We start from the raw sequence: 24,055 nt of genomic DNA, 5'->3' as shown, positions 1-24,055 counted from the left end.
TATTTCACTAGCAACAAACGTTTCTTCTCATTAAAACAAATAAAATTAGATTTTTTTTTATCGCAAATTTACCATCATAACACAAGACAATCTTGGATAACGGGTTCTTTGCGAGTTCTGCATGGGATGTATTAGTATTGTAATCCTACAAAATTTTCAAATAAGTACATATCTACTTAATATTCCGGCATTGTTTTGCCATTTTTTGAGTTTTCAAATTCTTAGAATTCGTAAAATTTTTGATTCCTCGTATCCTTCTTTTTAATTAATTGAATGCTCTAGAGTCTTTAGTAATTAGTTTCTTTAGGTGCTTTAAACCTCCACAGAGTTCTTTTAGATTTTATTTTCAAATTTTAGCTTCTAAATTTTTCAGCTTTTCAAGATACCCGACTTTTCAGTTTCTCAAGCTAAAAATTTCTGAAACTATAAAACAAATATTCTCGCAAAATGACAATTTAGAAAATTAGAAAAATTAATAAAGTATTTTTTCGGAGTTGTTTTAGTAATATCGTGTTATTTTTAGACAAATTAGCATTATTTGCATGTAAACATAAACAATAACTTACAATGATAAGAGATAAGAGAATATCATCTTCAACCTCTAATTTTAGTCTTCAAATCCCAAACAGTAAATCCCTGAAACCCAGACTCAACTGTACTTTTCTTCTTTCACTCAATGAGCGCATATAAAACCGCTTCCAGCACGTTATCCGTTATCAGTTCATTTGTAACTTTCTCAACATTACAACGTTCGCACCAAAAAAGCAAAATGATTAAAATCTGCGCTTTGCTTGTGTTTCTCGCAGTTACCGTCTCTGCACATCCACTAGAACAATATCAGCGAGATCCTGAAATTGAACATCTTGATTCTCCTGCTCTGATTTACGAAGTCTCTCCGCAAGAACTATACGAATTTCAACGTATCAGAAGGTCCCTTCAACCCGGTGCACCTGGTTACCCTCAATCCCAACAACAAAACGGAGGATGGTCAGCAAACCCAAATCTTGGAAGAGACGAAAATGGTAACACCGTAGGACAAATTGAAGTTAATCATAAGGGAGCTGATCATGACTTCAATGCTGGATGGGGTAAAGTTATCAGAGGACCGAATAGAGCGAAACCCACGTGGCATGTTGGAGGAACCTTCCGGTGGTAAAGAATGAAGAGTCGTTACGAATCTCTTTAATTTTTATATGTTGTTTTTTTAATATTTATTGTCATTTATTATAAGAAATAAAATTTTTAAGGTACACAAAACATTTTCTCTCCCTATTCATCCAAAAAATTTCTAAATGTCGATCACTTTTGTGATAATACACTGTGTTTGCTTAAATAGCAAAATGCAAAAATTAAACAAATAGATCTTATGATTTTATTATGAGTCTTAAACCATATTTTTTAAATTTCGATGTAAATTTACATAAAATCTGAGGAACACATTATGAAATTTGATGATACCATTGTATTAAAAAAAAACAGAGAAAGCGGAGTGTAAGTCCCGTTTTACAGAAAATTGTGTAAATAACGTATTTTTTCCGCGGTACATTAGTGTTGACGAGTTTTGTTCTGGCTCTGTTCAATACGTATTTGAGTTTATCTAAGGTAGACATTTTGCTAATTTTTACCATCTGCGCTTTGCTTGTGTTTCTCGCAGTTGCCATCTCTGCACATCCACTAGAACAATTTCAACGAGATCCTGAAATTGAACATCTTGATTCTCCTGTTCTGATTTATGAAGTCTCTTCACAAGAACTATACGAATTACATCGTATTAGAAGGTCTCTTTAACCTGGTGCACCTGATTACCCTCAACTCCAACAACAGAACGGTGAATGGTCAGCAAATCTAAATCTTGGAAGGGACGAAAATGGTAACACCGTAGGACAAATTGAAGTTAATCATAAGGAAGCTGTTCATGACTCAATGCTGGATGGGGTAAAGTTATCAGAGGACCGAATAGGGCGAAACCCACATGGCATGTTGGAGGAACCTTCAGGTGGTGAAGAATGAAGAGTTGTTACAAATTTCTTTAATTTTTAAATGTTGTTTTTTTTTAATATTTATTGTCATTTGTTGTAAGAAATAAAATTTTTAAGGTATAAATTTTCTCTCTCCCTTTATCCAAAAAAATTAAAAATGTCAACTTTGTGATAATAATGATAATACAATGTAATAATGATAATATAACAGCAAAATGCAGATAGAACTGATCTTATAATTTTATTAATTGTGAGTCTTAAATCACACTTTTTAAATTTCGGTGTGAATTTACGTAAAATCAGAAGGACACAGACATTATGAAATTTGATGATGCCATTGTGTTGATAAAAAAATAGAGGAAACTGGGTGTAGGTTCAGTTTCGGAGAAAATTGTGTAAATAACGTACTTTTTCTGCGGGACATTAGTGTTCTGTACAATACGTATTTGAGTTTATCTTCGGTAGATATTTCGCTAATTTTTGCTATCTTTTGGTTATTTAGATTCGCCAAATTTTTTTCATGGCTTTTGTCTTCAAATGTATTTGAATATTTCGATTTATTAATAATTTATTGTATTATTTTCGATTAACTCTTTCAAATTTATTAGATTTTTAGGGTTTTATGTATAAAGGTACATACATATTGTACATACAATCAGTTTCTGAGAATTTTAAACTTTCGTAACAAGTATTTTTAAGATTACATATCTGGTTTTTGATTTTTTCGAATAACTGTCTTCAAAACTCTAGAAAAATTAAAACCCAAGTTTGAATAACAAATCTGGGAAAACTAAAACTGAGAATTTGCAAGCCAAAAATTTTTCAAATCGATCATATTCGCTGAAAATTCTCAATCTTCTATAGATTCTGAGACGTTTTTTAGACTATATTATTGGAATGTTAATATTTTTGAATCATTGAGACTCGGTGAATTTTATAGACTCCTTTCGATATTTTTATTTAATTCTTCTTATTGTTAGAATTATTGTAACCGATATGTAAAATAGCTGTAGATATTTTTTTTAATAAAAAATTATGAAGCATACAATTTTTTGTGAAATCCGTTCGTTATGCATAACATAAATAGATCTTTTTTAGTAAATATAAATGAAAAAAAAAAAAAAAATAAAATGTTTTTTTTCAAAAATTATTGATTATTTTCAAAGTAATTTAAAAAAAATGCTTAATTGGCCTTATTTTAGCAACGTCGAGCTAAATTTAGCCACACTTTGCAGTAATTAAAAAACAAACAAATCATTAAGTACAATGATAAGAGTATATCCCCAGCCTCCAAGTCTTCAAATCCCAAACAGTAATTCCCCGAGACCCACACTAAACTGTACTTTATTTTCATCCGACTAGCACGTATAAAAACCGCGTCCAGCAGGTTATTCTTTATCAGTTCAATAGTAACTTTCTCAAGATCACAACGTTCATCCAACAAAAACCAAAATGATTAAAATCCGTGCTTCCCTTCTTGTGGTGGTCGCTGTTGCCGTCTCTGCAATTCCACTCGAACAATATCAGAATGATCCTGAAGATGCTGCTCTGGTTTACGAAATTTCGCCACAAGAACTATACGAATTGCATCGTATCAGAAGGTCTCTACAACCTGGTGCACCTGGTTACCCTCAACCCCAACAACAGAATGGAGGATGGTCAGCAAACCCAAATCTTGGAAGAGACGAAAATGGTAACACTGTAGGACAAATTGAAGTTAATCATAAAGGAGCTGATCATGATTTCAATGCTGGATGGGGTAAAGTTATTAGAGGGCCGAATAAGGCGAAACCGACATGGCATGTTGGAGGAACTTTCAGGTGGTGAATAAACAGATCTCGTGATATTTGTATTTATTTAGGGTAGTTTTCATATAAAAATGTAACAAATTAATTAAAAATGTTAATAAACGTCTTCTTTTAAAATAGATTATTTTTGTTTTGCTGCAACTATAGTCTCATCAGGTTGATTTTTAACAATCAGAATTAACCCACTTAGAATAAGAAACATTCCAGACCACCAAATCAGAGTGGTAGCTTCACCGAAAATTAAAAATCCGTAGATTGCCTATAAACAAATAAATAAAGCTATTTACCACTATTCAACTATACTTACAGAAAAAACATAGTTGGAAGCAGCGCTTAATACTGTTGCTGTTAAAGAGGATTCAACATTTTGTAAAGCTTTGACAAAAAGTGTCCAAACACCGGCATTGCAGATTATCATCAGTCCAAAGAAAATTATTCTGGCGATAAAAAAATCCTACAGAAAGACAAAATACACACTTTTAAAAAACGCCAAAAGTCATTACAAAATTCTAAATTAAATATACGTTTTATTGCGGACAAAACTGAATCTGGAGTTTATTTTTTTCTTCATTGTAATTGTGACTTTTTCTTGTGATTTCCAACAAAGAGTATTGTCACTACTACATACGGGAATTAAAAAAAAATAAAATAATGTAACAACTCTGCAATGTCTTTTCTGCATTTTTTTGCTTTTATAAGGACATTTTGGCTTAGGAAAGATCTCTCAATTTCTGCAAAAGATCCATTTTTTTCTCCGCTATGCCTCAGTTGTATTTAATATTTAAATTATGTTGGTGCCCCTGTCTGTCATTTTACAACGTCAATTAGAACATGCGTCCAATATATCAAAAAATTAAAGCCTCGTAGACAATTTTTTACCTCAAATGTAGGCAACCCAGAAAGCTTTCCAAACAAACTGGCTGCCGATGCACAACAACCCGCAAGAAGTGCAAATCTGACATTGCCATTCATGTTTTCTTTGTTTTAACCTAAATAATTAACACATTTGTACCAAAAAACTTAACAAATTTTTTCAATTTCATTTGTATTTGGTGTAAATTTTTCTTGTTTTACCACTGCCACTTAAACTTTACAATGACAATCACTGAAAACACCGGTAAAACGGGGAAACTGATAAGAGCATGCGTCGATTGTAATGTTTGTGTGTTTTCTTTAGCATTTTCATTCTAGAATTTATTGAATGCTTATCGGAAACACATTTTCAGAACTGACAGTTGTCTTCGCATTTTGACATTTAGATCTGCATAGCTCGACTAGGTCGATAAAATTGTGGGGAAACATTATGACACGTGTTGCATTAATTGTTGTAGTAGGGGAAGGTAGAGAAAACCTGATTATAAAGCTGAAAGATTATAAAGTGGAACTTATGGACTTAAAAGCTTAAACTTGGTAACAATTGTATTCAAAGCTTTCATATTCTGGATACTAATTTCTGAAAATGGAATCAGACAATTTCCGGTTCATTTTCATTCGTGTAAAAACGAAACTTTCAACTCCGTTTTTGCAGGTTTTTTAATTTTCAAGTTAAAAGTCTTGGAAAATGAGTGAACTAATCCACAAGTGCATAAATAATGTGGTATCAATCTCCCCTACATACAAAACACCTCATTAATAAAACATCTATAAATAACGAATCCTGTGGAAAACTCCAGCGAATAGAGATCCAACTCGTCCAGTTTATTATTTTCACAAGACCATTGAATCCACCTCTCTTAAAAATTCAAATGAGTCTTTCGTCTCATAAAGTACCAATATTTCTACTGCACTTTAACCTTTAGACAACGCTTAACATATTCTTTGTGGCTTGAAGCCCCTAAAGCAATAGTTCTTCATCCCCACATCCTCGCTGATACGCTGATAATTCTTAACGGAAGCTGTAACGGTTCAAGTTCCTCCAAACGTTTGCGCGCCTCTTCATCGACGCGGTACACTCGCGCAGGTAGTTAAGTGAAAGAACGTAAACTGGTAAAATGCAGTGGAGCTTATCCGAAAACCGTTCTCTGCAATGCACTGCAGTGTACACATCTGTAATGTTTTCGTGATAAAATGTACAAAATTCAAATAAAATGTGGAAATTATTAACATTACACGTGTACGTGAACTTTATAAGTGAACTTTCAGTGACGATTGTAAAGTGTAGGACTTAAAAATGTTGTTAACCTATTTGGAGAGGTAAGAAAAGTTTTTCAAAAAAATTTTTTATTTGCAAAAGAATAATTTTGTTATTAAAAACGTGGAGCCTTCAGAGTGCGGTTTTAATTACCGCAAGTTTTGCGGCGAAATAAACTAGTTATTAACAATATTTATCTACTTTTTGTGACCTTTATTATTATTGTCCACGTTTGTCACCTTATCAGTGTAACAAAGATTATAATTTTATTACAGAATATAATGAGTTTAGTTTTTCTAATTTTTTGGTGAAAATACTGTTCTTCTCGGAAAGTTCAATAGTTCCGGAAGTATTTCAAGAATTTGTCGGTGACATTGGAACTCCCCAAACGCTTCGATAGTCTATTGTCTTATTTTGCTAGTCATTTTAGGAATTAATCAGATAATTAATCATTTTCCTTGCGACAGTTTTGAACGATGTGGACAGTTAGCGGCGAAATAATTGACTGTGACGTCATCAACTAACAATGACATTAACACATGTTCCGTCTATTTAAAAAAGTAAAAGTTTGTTGGTTATTCCCAATGTTTCATCAATTTCGTTTTTTAGACAAAAGGATGGGAATTCTCTTTTCTGTGGTTTTCATTCTGTTAATTCTTCATTTTGTGTATCAAATATAGAATCAGATAATTGTTTCATTAAAACAAAAAGAATCCGTTTCCGGACAAGTTAGAAATGTTGGTGGACGAATAATTTTTTGTAATATGCAAGCTCTGAATTTAAATTGCTGTAAAAGAAGCTTTACAGTCAAATTACTTCTTCTCCTAGTGCAAAAATTAATTCGGATTTTGTTGGTTTCTATGGAAACAGGCCTCAGTTTCTACACAAAATTTGGCTGTATTTCTGCGGTAGAAAACAAAAAGATATTTTCTGGTATGTAATTTTGCATAGGATTTGTGTCATTTCGCGAAAAAACAATGTGAATCACACGTGACATTTGATATTGTCCGAAATTCCATGACCGCAACTGTATTTATTAATAAGCACTTAATTTCTAATAATATCATATCAGAAGATCTAAAAAATCCACTCGAACTTCGATAGTTTCAATTGTCATTTTCAGACTTGAGATTATTTTAGTAATTCTGTGATGAAAAAAATTGTATTGTTTGACAGCATGTTTTACCTTGATTTTACAACTGTTGTCGACATTGTTATGATTATGAGTACATGTTATGACATTTGCAATGCTAGTTATTATCAAAATTTTCGCATTTATTAAAACTGCAATCAATGTTTTGTAAGTCAGTTCGATTTGCTTCAATAGTCATCTCAGCAATTCCACAATGATAGATGGTAATACGTTTTTACGAATTTTGAAGACTATTCTAATGCAATTAATTAATACTCCCTGGCCATAGGTTTAGGAATGAAAAATGAAAGAAAAAGAATCCCGATTTTATTTCATTTAATCTCGAATTCTGACGGTACCAATCTAATGCAAATTAAACAAATTTTCAAGATGACTGCTGCTCTTTCCTGTCTCCAATTTTGAGATATTAAAGTATTATCGAATTCATGAAAAATGTTTGTATTCAGCGAAACGATATCAGACTTTTAGTAATTCATAATAAGCCACAGAATTAAATTAAAACGTGTATTATTGACTTTCTTCATTACCCCATCTCTTCATTGTAATATCTTTAGTCTGTTGCATGCATAATGACCGCCTTACTTTATGAATATTTGAATGAAATAAAATTGCATCGACCTAATACACGAAAGAAAAATTTTATCACGATAACGTACAATTTATACCGTTTTTGTCATGCTCTACCAGCAGTAATGGTTCAAACAACGGTGACAGCTGTCAAAAGGATTTTTTCTTTCATTCTTCATGTTAAATGAAAGCAGAGCTCTTTATACATTTAGGTCGATTAAAAACGATATAAAACCGAAACTGCCAGCAATCGAACTATCCTACTTCAAGACGCCTTAATTGGCAGTGGATAAGTAAGTGACTGGTACTGTTTCCTGTTGATGTCTTTAATTCACCATCAATCAAATCCGTGTCAATTGTATGTACTGTTTTAAACATCCTTGATTAGTTTTATCGGATTTAAACGGAGATGATATCTTAGAAGTGGAGTCAGTAGATTAAAATAACTATAAAAATGTACTGATAACTAATTATAATGATAGATATTAGATATAAGTTAATTCCGTGTTGAATATAAAATAGTCGTTTTTTTATTTTCTAAACTAAGATCGATAAAAAACGGAGCTATTAAGTCCATTGATTTCTGTTCACTTGTTCTACTTCGTCTCGTTTTGCAAACGCTCTTATTACAAAATAAAATATCATTTTTTATTTTTTATGTCATATTTTATAAGGTACTCACATGAGAGACGAGCAATAAAGTGCAATAAAATAAAATAAAATTTTAATACAGGGATGAATTAGACTTGCTTTTACTTCAAGTATTTGTATCTGTATCTGTATAAATGATTGTTGCATTTCTAAACCTTATTTTTTCTGTAGAGATTTTTTTTTATTTTTTTTAAAATTCCTGCGGGGTGGCACATAAGAACTGTCACATTTGTCATATGGTCACCAAATTGTAGAAGCATTAGCAATAAACTTAATAACATTCTCTGTAAAAAATGTGGTTTAGAAGGTAATGCATATCGTCAGTTTTGGAAACTTGGATTTAAAAAGATATTTTAAACGCGCATTTGAAAATCCTTTCAATAAAAATTTCCGCTTGAATCACATTTTTGCGGTCAAATTAAAAATCGACAACATCAGAAATCAGATTACATCGAAAACTGGAAAAAGCTGTCATTTTCATATAAATGAGGCAATCACGCCTTATCTGATGAATTTTACAACGAATTTATGTCGCGTCCATCGCTAATAATCCAACCGACAAATATTCCTTTCTGAATTCTTCGTAAAATATGAGTTTTTCGCACGGAAAAGCGTAGAATAAAACTTGCTAACTTTTGACATTTTTATTAGTGTCGACTCGGAGTTTCGTGTTTTTGTTTTCCCACTAATTTTATCAGTTTAAATTATGTCTCTAGAAATCAATAACATTCAGAGAAGTAGGTAACACACGTAGACAATAATTATGATAACTGTTACAGCGATGACAAATAACAGAAACAGATAATTTTCTAGTTATTCCCGTTGCAGTGGCACTTTTCTGTTAATTATAGTGTGAGCTAAGGAAATTACGTAAAGCCACTGGAACTGCATCGCTATTATTGATCGTAAATGCAGTTTGAAATATGACGCGAAGTGAATCAAAAATGAAAGTTGAACTTGCTGAAGACGTTTCAGAAACTGTCATACTTATAACTGTCGGTTACCAAGTTATTTATTGCCGAGTTGATAACGAACGTTGCTAACTGTAGTCTCTGCGGTGCTCATGAAAAAAGTCTTTGTTTGCAGCTCCTTCAAAAATAGAAGATGATCAGTCGAGGAATAATTTAATTCTCTTGCAAACCAACACCCTTGATGGAATCACGCTTCTAAAAATAAAGTTTGTGCAAAATTATTATTCCCACCGTCTAGTTTTTTTTTCCACAATTTGCTTATCCCACCAATAAATTTAATAATAATAACCGATGAAATTTTGCTCTCTGATGTAGATTAGCATGCCGTCGCACCCGTTTTGTTATGAAATCCACGTTGCGGTTTTCACCCCCAGCTAAACACATTTTAATCACAGTTTAAATCTTGTGCCACGAAACGGATTCTTAATTTGATTCGGTTCAACTTAGATATTATTAGCGATCAACGAAATGCGGCTAATAATAGATTTAGAAAGTCATGCAGAAATTAAAAATGCTCACCTTGAAAGACAAATCAGTTGCAAATATTTACATGAAGTTATTGTTAATATTTTGCAAGAAGTGAGAGGCTGCGGATCCGGGAACTGTCGGTTATGTGGTGAAAATGGCACTTGCATGGGATATTTTACGTTCAATTAGCGAGTGGGCTTGCTGAAAATATGAAATTTTGAATTTTAATAAACGCGCTGTTCTAATTTTCACACTAAACAATTAGAGACCTAATGTACAACTCGTGTACTCCTCAACTTCCACGAATGGCCGCATATATTCGTGTCACATCAAATTTACCTGCTTTCTCTGAAATAATCCTAAATTCCACCGCATTGCTCAACTCCTTTTATCATCACATAAATAAGCGGAAAATTGAACCGTCACATTTTATTTTATATCTGATTGTTTCGTTTTATTGTCCCTCTCATATTGAATTGAGAGAATTGAAAGTGAATTTTCAATAACAGAGATCATGACTTCCCCAGAGACTATGCCAGGACTTTAATGATTGTGGAGATCGGGGACTGTCATTTTCCATTTTCTTCGAGCAAATTCCCGACACGCTCATAACGAAAATATGAACGTTGTTTTAGTCAGACGATCAATTTTAATAGTTTTAATATCGAGAGAAAGTGGAGTTTTGTCGGTGGCGTCAGTTCCTGCAATTATTTTAAAATTGTGCAGAAAGTGTGGAAAACGGGACGATTCCCGTCAGGAATAGCTCAAACATCGAAAATTAAAATTCAAGAAGGTCAATGTCCCGTGACATTTTAGTATAAAATTCCACTCAGAACAATATTAAATTAGTTTTCGGAGTGGTAAAGATTTAAATTAAGTAAACAGTGACCTTTTCTCTGGAATAAATTAAAAGAAAAAGTTGAAGGCGGTTTTGTTATTGACTTTGGTTTAACGATTCGTAAATTTAATCTAGTTTTTATCAGCAGAATGGAGCGAAAAATGTCAGTCAAGGAACGACCACTTTTGGGATCGAAAGTCTGAGAGAAGTGGAACAAAAACTTATTAATATGTAAAGGAAAAAGTGAACTATCGTCGTCCAAATAGAAGTAGAATAGTGAATTGTTAGCCGCTAATTAATCATTATCTCAACAAAATCGTAAAAATCTTTTGAAACCGCATAAAATGAAAGTGATGAATGTGTAGGAGGTAGGAGGAAAACATTAAGTTTGCGGATTAAAATTTTTGTGAAGAAGCAAAGTTCTAGCAAAGAAAGATCATAAGGAATACATACAATTTAGAGTAATTGAATTATTTATGTTTTAAAAATTTATTATAAATGATAAAAATAAATATTTACTTTGTTCTCTGAAATATTAATTTAATAACGCAAATTTGTGTAGTGTAATATTAATTACACTTTTATCCCAAAATTACATATGAAATGTTTATTTGGAACTGTTATGCGTTTCATTGTTAAAATTGATATATTGACATAAAATGTTTACCACATAGATTATTTTATCTTTTCGAGTTTTATATTCTCTAATCTACCACCGTATTTATTTTTAGAGCCATTCAGAAACTACTAATTTAAAATATCAATCCACAATGAAATCTGTCTTTAATACCATAATTTAATTACCAAGATGTAGATAAAGTTCGTATAAGCTAATTGTGTTTTAATATTTGCTCAATTATTTAACTGACAGTCTATAATTCCGCTAAATTACCTGAATTTGCTTATATAAAGATTGCGTAACAAATGCTAAATGATTCGAATAGTTATAAAGTCTGCCTCGCACCTTAAAAGGCAAATAAATATTAGCCCAACGCGTGCGGTCATGTTTAGTTTTGAAATTTTATAGTTAACACGTTAAAGATTCAGGATAACAATATTCAATTATGTCACTCCGTTTTTTGCGTGCTTTTACTCACTTGCAAGAAGAAAAATCGGCGTTCAAAAACTATGAACACTATTTGTGAAATTTCAGAGAGATTTTACGATAGAAGTAATGCGTTGAATGAGACTTATTTTTAGAGCTTTGGAAAAACTTTAGGTGGATTCATAGTATAAACATTCTAAAAATATGTTGGTTTGACCATGAAAATAGTTGCTTTTTAAGAAAAATTAAATACATTTTCGCGTGCTTTATTTGACCCTAAAACCTCCAATCATTGATTCAGACCTTATTGACGTTCAGATTAGAGAAGTAGCACATAAGTTCAGAAAATGTCGCTGGAAGAAATCGGCATGAAAACCAATGAGTTCAAATTCGTCATAAAAACTTCGATAAAAATGTGCTCGAAAGCCGATAAGCCCTCAAACGCCTAAACGAACGTTTCGTAGAAATGAAGGAAAAAGTTACCGTTGTTCCGTGTTTGCAAGAATTCGTCTCACTACACAAAAGAACAGTACCGTCTCTCCCTATTCTGGCCTTTAATTAATGAAATTGTAGTTCACTGTAATGGGTAAATTACTACCACAGCACCTTTTTTTCAGTAGTTTAATTATGTAGGTTTAAAAAGGTCATTCGACTGTTGAAAGGACGGAAGAATGTCGTTTGAACATCACTCGACATGCATGGCTACAGCAATTACCACCTCACTAAGGCGATGACCTGTGGGGGTAAACGCAACTGAACTTTCTATAAAGCGATATTTCTAATAATTTGATCATGATGTGAGTGATCAAACCGAAGCGCTAATAATATAATCTAATTATCAGCGAACTGATAATACCACCAACACTTAAATCGCATACTTTTCTACCGATAACGCAATTTCACGAGCATGAGTCTGATGATAAGATACTTTCATTTACAAAATTTTGTCGGATGTTGAAATCGATAACCTTAACACCTGTGTTAGTGACAGAATCCAAAGTGGAGGAACTGAAATAATACCATAAATCATGTGAGTTTTATCCCCGTTTCAATATTCATCCTGGCTAACGTCACAAATGGGAGATTTTGCGATCTGTCACTGAAAAAATGGACCAAAACGCTACTTCTTGAATTATGTTACTTTTGTTCTTCTTATCGCTGATAGATAACCGGAAGCGGTTGTTTGTTATGAGAACCATTGTTTGTTTTACAAAGAAAATTGACTTTTTCGGTGTTTATTTGGCTGGTTCTATCTAAATGTTCAATGTTTCAGTGGAATCTATAATTCACTATTTCAGGATTAAATTCCGGATCGTTTACTCTTGAATTTGGAGTCATGCGGAAATGTGTGAAAATTAAAGCACGGACGTGCATTGCATAAATTACACTGGACTCCTCCGAAGAGATAACAATAGAGTGTATTTAAATTTGAAATAATGAAATGACGACTTCAAATGGAAATAGACAAAGACATGGGTAAAATGCCACTTGAGTTCCACCGAAATGAGCAAATTGTTTTTGTGATAAGGTTTTGATCTGCTTACAATCAGCGCTAAGGTTATTCATACGATTACTTGGAGATTAAAGTAGCCGAAGGATAAACAAAGTTGCTTGGCAAGGAATTAGGTTTAAAAATTGTATGTACCTGTAAAAGCAAAAAACATAAGTTGTTATTTTTGAAGGATATTGAGTCTTGTAAATCTCGATTTTGATGAACAGTCTGTATATTTACATCTAGCAAATAATATCAGCAGCGAGAAGTCTGTAAATATGTACTCGTCTATTTAACTTGCAGCTAATCCGCTTAATAAATTGTTAATCTCAGAGATCATGAGTCATTTCATGCTAAATTCTTCATCGTCTAAAATATAACACTCCCAAATCAATACTGAAAGGAGTGGAATTCTATTAGGACATAACATAAAATTATTTTAGTGTGTTAGACATTTTAGCTCTATAAATTCCAGTTTTGCTCGCCGTCAGATTTTTGTTAAATACTCCACATGCTTGCTCTCAAAAATGTTTTCAGAGGCACATTTTTGTACTTAAATGCGTCTGATTAAATATGAAAGAACGCCATGAAAAGACCAGAGCTGTGTTATCCTGTTTGAACAGCGATATGATGAAGAATTTGAGTCTTCAGTTCAAGGAAATTTCGCATTTTGGTCCGATTCACTGACTTCTTTATGAGTGTGGATGTCTCTGAGAAAATGTAAAAGTGGAAATGTTCTATTCAAGGCGTCGGTATTGTTAAAAGTAGTGTTTCTGGTTTTCGGGAAAATTCTAATGATTGCAACGATCTATTAATTTTCGGTACAAAAAATTCTCACTGACCTTGTTAAAACACGTCCTTGACCTTGTTTTACTGATGATAAAGCCAATTAGTGTCTCAATTACTAAAATTTAATTACCTAGAAGGAGAATCGGAGCTGTGGCCACTTTCTTTATAGAACTGACACGATTTAATTAGATTCATTTTTTGTCTCCATCACAAATTCCTTTTCTATTTCTTCCACTGCATGCGGAAGTTTGCGTTGTAAAACCGACGAAAGACTGAAATCTCACTCGAATTTATTTTAATAACACCGAGAAGTAAGTCTGTGAACTTTGTGTGCATAACATAAACCAATATGCCTAAATGTGCGAATTAGAACAACGCAAAATTGATTTCTCTTGTAAACGTCCGTTTTAATTTGGTTATGTTGGCAACATGGGTGAATTTATGGACTGGCGATGGGGGTGTAAAGTCGCTATCAATCTAAAACGTCACCAATTTGCACCGAAATTTATAAGGACGAATTCCGAGGAGTAGTGTAAATAAGCGCGTGCTAAGCTCATTGTTTTTTAGAAGATAAGGGGTGACGTTGGCGTGTAATGACGATATAAATAAAGATTTGTTGAAGAATATTTTTGTTTAATCTCTTTTATTCCACTTTAATCTTTAATTTCAGCCCGCAAATATTTCCCCAATAAAAAAACCTTGTCGTTTACACGCCATCTGTGTCACTATTGTTCTTCATAATTAATTAAATCGTGGCGTAACGTATTTTGGTCCCTTTTTAATTAGCCGTCTTCCTCCCTTTAACGTAAACCAGTGTTTGCGCTATTATTCTTTCCCGTTTATTCTGCTTGCAGCGGGCAGTATGTGATATCGCCTCTTGTGGTGAGCACCCTCCACTAAAGCCGATTATATTTTACAGGATTTGATGTGATTTCCTAGACCAAAACGAAAAAAAAACATCAAAATGGAGCATTCCGATCTGATCCAGGAAATGCCTCACGTTGAGCAGATGCCGACTCAAGAACGACTAATATTGGCGCGAAAAAGAAGAAACCAACAACTCAAAGTGTGGGTTCAGAAAGAAAAGGAATTCAACAGGAAGACGTCGAAACAACAAAAATCCAACAAGAGGAGTATTTATTTTAATGATAGTGTCGTGCTTCTGGAGGCGGCGGCTCGAAATGACATCGATGAAGGTAATCAAATAAGTAATCATAACAAAACTCTTTTTCTCGCGTGATCTAATATTTATTCGGTCGATACATTTTCTAATTCCGCATGTTTACGTATACTCGACCAGTGTTTACCAACTGTTGTTGTCTTAATAAATCCGCGTCTCTCTATATTCAGAAATAAAAACCAATCGTTTTCGATTAATTGGATTCTTTTACCTAGATTTTCATAAAAATTTCTAAGTATTACGTAAAGGTGTTTACACAGAGAGGTCTGGTGTCGGCTTAATAAATATTTGGGTTTGGAGAGGTTTACACCGCTGATGAAATGTTAAAACCAAGCAGACCAAGTTGGATTCATCCATATTCATGGAAAATGGGCGAAAATTGCTTGCTTAAATAAATTTGTACAACAGGTAAAACGGAGAAGCTGCTGTGAATACAATTGGATGGAAGCTGTCTGAAATGGGAATTTGAGGCGGAATAATAATTACTTTTTACTGCACACAAAAAAGTTGAGGAATTGGTTTTGTCAAATTTTCGTATTAAAGAAATCTGTTGACGTGTTTCTTGTTTGTCTTTTTTAATATTATGCGAAAAAAGAAATTTGATTGTTCACAGAACTACGAAAACATCGGATTTTAAAGGTGGTGGATGCGCACCTAAAATTCCGAATTTTTACGAAACACATTTCGTCTTTTTTATCAGAGAAACAAGAGACTTTAGCATAGGTACAATTTATTCTGCTTATAATTGTCAATTTTTCTTTAAATTTTTTCCTTTTTAATTTCGAGAGTTTTTATTCCGTTTATTGATGGAATAGATTTTTTTAGTGGTGTTGGGTCTCAATGAATGAAAAGTTTCAGTTGAAAAATTATGGCTGATTGTAATTGAAAAGTGTCAATCAATTAATTATATCGTGTAAATGATGGAATTATTTTTCAGAAACAATATTTGTAATCAAACAAGGTGAATGTGAACAAAAATAAAAATATACTTGTTTACATTCAACCTGATTACCAGAGTTATATTAAGTATAATCTTGATTTTTTTAATTTAAAGTTTTCGTTTTTGTGCTAATTTGTTTGTTTGATTTTATAAATTTATTTAACTCATCAGCTTTTACCTTTAATTTTCACAAGACAGATAAGTCTTCGTAAATTTTAGACTGAAAATAAACTTCCAAGAATTTTCCGAATCTCCTGTTCGAATTCCATTAAGCAAAAATTCGCGTAATGTGCATCTTAATCAATTAACAACTTATAATCAACAACATTCCATTCCTCAAGCTCTTTTTCCACTGTGACCCGGTTCTGTGCCATTTATGGCTTATGACGATTCTGTATCTTGTTTCACGTTATGAGGGTGAGACCATAAACCGCAGCAATTGAAAAACAATAACTTGGAGGAAGAGAATAACAAATTACACCTTTCCACGACACTGTTTCTGAAGACTATTACTTTTTATGGGAACGCGACATTTCGATACCAATTTCGTACAATGAAAAATAATCTTTCCGGAGCATGAGAATGCAAAAAAATCTTGTGTTTCTTCTCATGAACTTGTCTTATACAGTATGTTTATTTTTTGAGAAAATAAGAGACGTCGCGTCGAGAATTTAATTTATTACTCTCTGAGTCAAGATTAGCAAATAGAATGACTAGTATTTACTTAAATTAATCAAGTTAGTTAATTAAAGAACCGTGAACAAACATGGAGCTATTGTTTCTGGTAAAGCTACTCTTTCGGTTTAACTCGATTTTGTGCTTCATTACACTTCATGCAAATTCGAAGCGTTTTTAGGGGGTGTAAAGTACAGGTGGAATTTTAACACGAAGATGGTAAACATATATCACTGATGCGTGGAGCAGGTAATTTCGCAGGTTGGCAACAATGGATATTTGCTGTGCGAAAATAACACGAAATTGGACTGTGCAAATATGTTTAAACAAATTATTTTAGTTTACCTGTTTGAAAAATGTTACTTTCGAAGTTTTTCGTTGCATGTGACGTGCCCAGACAACACGCAATCATTCATTTTCATTTACTAAAATTGTTGGATTTTGGATCATTATACTAATTCAAGGTAGATATCGACTGAAATGTATTTGAATGGACAAAATTAAATTTTTTAATTTGGTATATTTACCGAAGGGGGATGGGGGGGGGGATTGGGGTTATAATTATTTTTGATTATTTATGTCGTTCAACTGGGGAAGTATGTACCTCTGCAGAAGCCAAAAAGTGCAGTGATAAAAAATAATATAATTGAAAGACGAGTAGATTTTTGCGTTCAAAATTGGTCTCATTTATTTTCCGGCGGAGTTGTAAACCAAATTGAATTTTCAACCAATTTGCGCTTTTGGGAAGGCACGTGAGAGGTTGTTTTTATAGAACCGGTGCGTTTCAGAATAAAATGGTGCATCGAGTAAAACAATATCACCAAAACGTGGTAAATGTAAAGTTTCTAGTAACTTTGTTGAAGTCGTTTCTGAATTAGTAATTTGTTATCGAAACAACTTGTTTGATTACTCACTTAGGCCATGTATTGTCAACTGTGTTTCATTATTCAAGCTTATAGAGCGCTTAAACAAAAGCTCGAGTAATCTCTGCTCCCACAGATCAATATTCAACTTGCAAACATTTCATTACTTTAGTTAACTTTGAAAATTCTTGGAATTTCTCTCTGATCAAATCCGTTTATAATAGAAAAGTTAAAACTTCCAAAAATCGTTTCTACCATTATTTTTCACAGAAATGAATTATGGAGGTTTAGCTAGAGGTCAACCTCATAACACTTACATTTCATTTTATCTTTTCTTTTCCGACGCGTTTCCTCTAATTGATTCTTACCAAAGTGGAAATATGAGCTTAAAATAGAACCATTCATTTTATCGATTCAACTAAATTACATTATGAAATAAGCCAATAAGAGTATTTGCGACTCTATTTTCAGACACGATTTTCAGGGGGCGTAATGATGAGTGGTACTTTATTTAATCAAACAAATTTGTTTTTGCAACAGTCAAAATGCTTTCATTAGAGAATAAACAAATATTGTTGCCTGTTGCAAAATCGATAGGAATCTCGTTTCTTTGTGCTTCGGTGTTGCCCCAGAATTGATATTTAATTACTTGGTTGTAAAATCAATGGAAACAGGTCTTACAGCCGATAACACCGCCTTTAGCCGCGTTAATGTGTGAAAGATTACGAAGGCATTATTGGAATAATTTTTAAATTTTAATTTAGCCAAGTTTTCTTCTTGTTCAATTAAATTTCGAGGGCTGTTGTGGAGTGGAATATTCAAGAAATGTTGGCGGAACTCATATTGCCATTAAAAGTTACGAAAAGCTTGTTCATCCACACTATTTTGAGATTTGAAAACCAAACCAGTGGTAAAAAATTACACTAAGCCACAGCAATAATCAGACAATAATAAACGACCTCAAGAATATTGGGCTCGGCAATCTCTGTAAACTCATTTTTTTTACTAATCTCGTTACAAATATGAAACTAGAGTCCACGATGTTCGGTCTAAATTGCTTAAAAGTTCGCTGTAAAGAATATGAAGGAAGCAGATTCTACAGAAAATCGCTCTCATTTATTTTTCCACGAGCTCCGACTTCTCAATTGAATTTGTCGCATTATCTGGAGGTTGTTCCAAAACTAGCGCATTCTCAACTTTATTTTTATATTCCTTCTCCTAACCGATTATTCAACAGTCTTTTTCCACTGCAGTGCGCCGCTTACTTCTAAAGGGCGTAAGTCCAGACTCCTGCAACGAAGACGGTTTAACAGCCCTCCATCAATGTTGTATAGATAACAACGAAGCCATGCTACTTCTCCTTCTAGAATACAACGCCAACGTCAACGCCGAAGACAGCGAGAAGTGGACGCCGTTGCATGCAGCTGCCACTTGTGGACACATCAAACTCGTCAGGTAAAATTTTGAATTTCAAAGCTGTAAAAGCAGTAATTGGGTTCGCCAGTATGTGCAGAAAGTTTAATAGAACTTGTTGGGTTTGTAACGACTTTGCTTGAAAGATAAATCGATGCTGTAATTAATGTTGGGTTTTATTTGGGAAAAATTTAGTTTTGACGAACGAGAGGCGTGTTTCTCTAATTGGGTTTTTTACGGAGTGTGGAAGGGTCGCATACTAATACCTTGAAAAAAGGAGACGATCAAAGGAATTTTTGTGGAGCTGTAAAATTGAGTTTTACTGATTGAAATGAAAGCGGAAAAGTTTGAAATTTGGGGTTTTTTCTCAAGAATAAATGCGCGGGGATATTTGTGAACAGCAATAAAATTTCCCACACCGAAGTTCAAGCAAATGTCTGTTTAGGCATAAAACTCTTAAATTTCTGTTGGAGAAGAAAAATGTTTTTTGATGTGCAAAAAGCGCTTTGAGCCCCCGAATTTCCGTCTAAATAAAATATAGACATGCTTCTACATAATTTGAAAACTTCGAAGATGATATTTACATACCATTCTAGTATCGGCATTTTTAATTTTGAAACCTCTTTGATGCTTTGAAATTAAATGATCCACAGCTCCTTCCGACTCTTATTATCCGCCAGATTTTAATTATAATTCGAAAATCCAACTTTTTATAAATGCGAAATCCTCATTTCACTTCCGACCTTTTCAGAATGCTCATCTCTCGTGGAGCAAATCTCCTGGCCGTCAATGCAGATGGAAACATGCCTTACGATATTTGTGAAGACGAAGCAGCGCTGGATTACATTGAGGGTGAAATGGCGAAACGCGGGGTTACTCAACAGTTGATCGACGATACGAGAGCTGCTACCGAAAGACAAATGTTGGCGGATGTGAAAAAAATCGCTGAAAATCATGGAGATTTGGAAGCGTACGATTCTCAAGGGGCCACTCCGGTACGTATCAAAATTGAATCTGACTTTTTTAATACGGCTTTCAAACTTTGTTGCATGAAAAGAGCGAGTTTATGTAACATTGATGGTTTGCTCTTAAAATTTTAATTAAGATTACTTGTTTGGAATTAACTTTACGGCGGGATGAATAATAATGAATTAAATGTTGAGCTGGCGTTACAGAGAAATCTTGCAACTGTGTCAACGTAATACACGTATTTAGTAAATATTTACGTCGGAAAATGTAATATGAACTTCGTAATAAAATTTCAGACGTCTACGCTTCGCGCATTTCCTCATCAAGTAATAATATTTCTCTATTACAGTTACATATCGCGGCCGCAAACGGTTATTTGAGCGTTGTCGAATTTTTACTGGACCACAACGTCAGGACGGATGTTCGAGATAAAGACGATTGGCAGCCATCACATGCAGCCGCTTGTTGGGGACATGTAACTCTTGCATTAAATTCAAAACTTTTTGCTAACTGAATATTTTAATAGGTGGAAGTTTTGGAAATGCTGGCTCAAGCCGGCGCCGATCTCAACGCTAAGAACAAACATGACGAAACCCCAGCAGGTATAGAAATTCAATCAAAAGTTTGCGTGGATTTTTATGATTGTTGTAGATATCTGCGAGGATCCCGAAATCAAAGATCGCATTTTAGAGTTACGAACTGAACAAGAGATCAAAAGGCAAGCTGAAGCTAAAAGGAAAGTTAGGAGATCTCAGAGTAGTAATACGAGAACGCAATCGGTGAGAAGGACTTCGTTGAGAGATAAAGGACTTACAGCGAGAAGAGATGCCGTCGAAGAAGCCAGGCTACGGGTACAGGCTGAGAATAAAGTGAGTTTTAATATAAAAACAATTGTTTTATATGGTTAAACGGCAATTACGGGCCACCGATGTATTGTTGGTTGCTTGCACGCATAAATTCGTTCCTCTTCAAGCATGTTTTCCGTATAATTGCCCCCAAATTCCACTCCTTTGGACCCTGAAGAGTTCGTCAAACATCATAAACTCAAGACCACGTCAAATATTGAAGTTCCTGAAGCTTTCATGAATGAACAACGAAATCGCGCTTATTCTTTTTCTTTGCTTTCCCCAACTTCATTCAAATGTTTGAGGCAATGTAAACACTAGTTTAACTTTTCCGTTTTCTCAGCTGGAAACCAACTCTCAACAACAATGGCGCTGAAAATTTCTACGAAGGCATTATTACTTTTGATTAAATTTTCATTAATGCTACATGAAACACTGGCATTAGCAACAGAGCGAGCGATGCTGAATTTTGAATGTTTACGTTAGTTGATGAACTTGGAAGTTTTTTATGTCGGAATTTTCCGAAAGAACATAATGAAGTTGCATGCTGTGAAATTGTGGTTCTTGTTGCAATGAAAAAAATATTTGAGCATTGTTCTTTTTTCACAAAGTCGTCAGGTTTAGATTAAAACATTCTGTGTCCGCTGCATCCGTCAAGTATCATTTCTCCATAATTTACCTCAACCGTGATGACTTCAAATTGGAATTAATACAAATTTTCCACTTAATTAAAAGCCAATGATGCGTTAATGATGACAAACAGTTTGTTTTTTATTGGACTTTTTTGTTTAAATAATTCAGAAGAGTCATTTTGAGCTTCCAAGCTTAATAGAAGCGCAAAAGTTATATAAGTTTGATATTTAATGCTTGGATTTGCAAAAACTTGGTGGGAAACTCGGGCTGTTTCGCTGACTTGAAAAGTTCGAGATTATTTCGTTTTCGCGGCAAATATGTACATATTTTGGTTGAGTCGGTGAAAAGCTGAAGGAAAACTAATAAATAGGGATAGGGAAGTTTAATTGACCGCTTTTATGCATTTTATGTAATTTCTTTCTCCTTCGCCGGCGCTCCAATTTCACAAGAAAAAATTGAATTCCCCACCAAATTACTCACAAACCGAAGCCACACATGTTTGTTTTGAATGCACATTGCAATGAATGCAATCATTGTTGCCAAATGCGTTCCAGCCACGTGAAACTAATGTAAATCATAACATAAATACATGTAATTTCTTATGTCAAACCACTTTTACTTTTTATGAAAAGAACCAACAACGCGCGGTAATGAAATCAAAATCGCGATTGTGAAATTACGAATCAAATAATGTTTTCAGTGAAACCATTAGACGTCTTTTATTTTTAATTGTTTCCAATTTGTTGCCGTCAGTTCTATAGAAATCAAGCGGAATTTCATTGTTTCCTATCACTGAGCATATGAATTAACACGAAAGTTCGTTAGAAGAAATAAGTTGCCTCGTGTGCGCTATGAATTTAATAAATTCTTGGAGTGAAACTGAGTTGTATAATTTAAGTTGAATATTTACGAAAAATGACTTTTGATTTGTGCAGTCGGTTTTGTGATGTGGAATGTGTTATTGAGCGTTGGGAGCTATGAAGAAGAAGAAAAATAACGCCGTGGTATGCTTGTCCTATAAAGTGAGTTTGTACAAGCGAATTTTAAATGTTTAACGGTCATTAATATTCATGCTGACTTCGTGAAAAGGCTGAATTTTCATATAAACCGTAAGGATTTTTTAAGGGGTTAGTTTATGGGAATTTTATTTAAAACAGAAAGTTTTAGCTAAATGAAAGTTAACAGTTCGGAAATAATACAGCCCAACTTCCATTCTTCAAATTCTCGAGTTCTAAAGTAGGTTTATGTATAAATACTGTCGCAAAATTTTTATTCTGACAAAAGTTTATCATAAATCTTCCACAGTCCCAGGAAGCAAAAAATCGAATGGAACTTTACGAACTGTAGAAAATAATTAAGAAATGAAACTCATCCATTTCTATTCATAAAAACCGAATTACACAAGTTTAATCACAAAACAGGTTTCTAATTTCTTTTATTCGCATCTTAATTGACATAATTGGTATTTATCTTCTCTTAAAATCTTTTTTGTAGGGTTTGAGCAATTCCGAGCCCAGCCCTCCGATCCAGCCGCCCCCGAAGCCCGTCAACAACAACAACAAAGCCTCCACGTTTAGTACAAATAATAATCCAGAGCCCATCATCACGTCGCCATCCGACTCAACCGCTCTCCAGGTATTCGAGAACCGCAAAGCTCCCGAAGGAAAAGATGACGATTCGATGATAGAAAACCATCTGATTGATTCGAAAGAAAACTCCTATACTACTGATGTTAATGGTAAAGTGACTGTCCATGTAGTCGTTACCATTAACGGTAATGGCACTTTAGCCAATTTGAAGAAGCAGCGAATGCAGATCAGGAACAATTCTTCAGATGTTAACAGTATTACTTCACCTATGGGAAGTATGAGTGATGAATCGGCGAGTCCTGTCACAGATATCGTCAGATTCACGGGAGAAACGGCTGAAGAAAACGTCGGATATTCAAAATCGAAGCGGTGCTGTGTTGTTCAGTAATAGGTACTGACAGTATTAGGTTTTTAATTGACTACATTCCAAACTTGTGATAAGCATGATTTGCCGAAGCAAAAATGTTGTACTTAATTTCATGTGATTGGTGTTCGTATTTTATAGACTTTCTTCCATTTTTTGGAGACGTTATTATTACATAGTACTTAATATTTTATAGTAAGGTACTTATATTTACATTTGTACTCCCTTTTATATTTTTATTATTGTAATGAAACGTTGCGCTATTTATTACGAAGAGACTTATTTCGTTAACTTAATTTTTTTATTGCTTGTTTGAAAGCAGGAACAATTTCATAAGTGCCTAGGTTGGATCACCTACAAGATTGTTAAGAAAAAGGCCTTAATATTCAGTTGTTGGTTCAGAGAGATTACAATTTATTTTTTCTACCGTTGATATTGATGGTTTCTGTTTATTCAGATGTAAAGCAATAATTTTGTAAATAGTAGAGTACAGAACTATGCCGAGAACTAATGTAAATATTTTAATTTTGTTATTTATTCATAGAATAAGAATTTAAATTAATTCTGATTTGAAACATTTAGGCTTGTCAGTCCAGAGATTCAAAAAATGTAACGAATTTTGTATCAAATTTTTTCTTAGAATAAAATTTATTTTGTTGTGTGAATCTCATTATTACTTTTACTTAAGTGGA

The 24,055-nt window shown here is 33.6% G+C and overlaps 3 protein-coding genes and 1 pseudogene across 5 annotated transcripts; 3 read left to right on the top strand and 1 right to left on the bottom strand.

The window, feature by feature from the left end:
- The first annotated feature begins 721 nt into the window (after positions 1-721).
- Positions 722-2,003, top strand: LOC148179295 (acaloleptin A-like; annotated as a pseudogene).
- Positions 2,004-3,382: 1,379 nt separating this feature from the next.
- On the top strand, positions 3,383-3,908 carry LOC148179294 (coleoptericin-like). Its single transcript, XM_088050774.1, has one exon. The coding sequence runs from the start codon at positions 3,432-3,434 to the stop codon at positions 3,804-3,806; it is 375 nt and encodes a 124-aa protein (XP_087906900.1). The 5' UTR covers positions 3,383-3,431; the 3' UTR covers positions 3,807-3,908.
- On the bottom strand, positions 3,818-5,059 carry LOC148179293 (transmembrane protein 42). Its single transcript, XM_088050773.1, has 3 exons — positions 4,667-5,059; positions 4,095-4,241; positions 3,818-4,046 (listed from the first exon to the last, which is right to left on the bottom strand). Exons 1-3 carry the CDS (start codon positions 4,757-4,759, stop codon positions 3,909-3,911), a joined length of 378 nt encoding a protein of 125 aa, XP_087906899.1. The 5' UTR covers positions 4,760-5,059; the 3' UTR covers positions 3,818-3,908.
- A 706-nt stretch (positions 5,060-5,765) lies between these two features.
- Positions 5,766-24,028, top strand: MYPT-75D (Myosin phosphatase targeting subunit 75D). Of its 3 annotated transcripts, none has more exons than XM_088030289.1 (8): positions 5,766-5,980; positions 14,812-15,088; positions 18,804-19,005; positions 19,715-19,958; positions 20,282-20,407; positions 20,459-20,534; positions 20,584-20,801; positions 22,905-24,028. In XM_088030289.1, exons 2-8 carry the CDS (start codon positions 14,857-14,859, stop codon positions 23,385-23,387), a joined length of 1,581 nt encoding a protein of 526 aa, XP_087886415.1. In that variant the 5' UTR covers positions 5,766-5,980; positions 14,812-14,856; the 3' UTR covers positions 23,388-24,028. The 3 variants fall into 3 exon arrangements, with proteins under 3 accessions (XP_087886415.1, XP_087886416.1, XP_087886417.1); XM_088030290.1 differs by lacking the exon at positions 5,766-5,980 and adding an exon at positions 12,553-12,641; XM_088030291.1 differs by lacking the exon at positions 5,766-5,980 and having other exon boundaries at positions 15,020-15,088; positions 18,788-19,005.
- The last annotated feature ends 27 nt before the right edge of the window (positions 24,029-24,055 follow it).

The sequence above is a fragment of the Gnatocerus cornutus genome, chromosome 2 (assembly GCF_029298725.1).
Source record: "Gnatocerus cornutus isolate USDA-ARS CGAHR chromosome 2, icGnaCorn1.1, whole genome shotgun sequence".
NCBI lineage: Eukaryota > Metazoa > Arthropoda > Insecta > Coleoptera > Tenebrionidae > Gnatocerus > Gnatocerus cornutus.
This window is presented reverse-complemented; position numbering and strand designations above follow the sequence as displayed.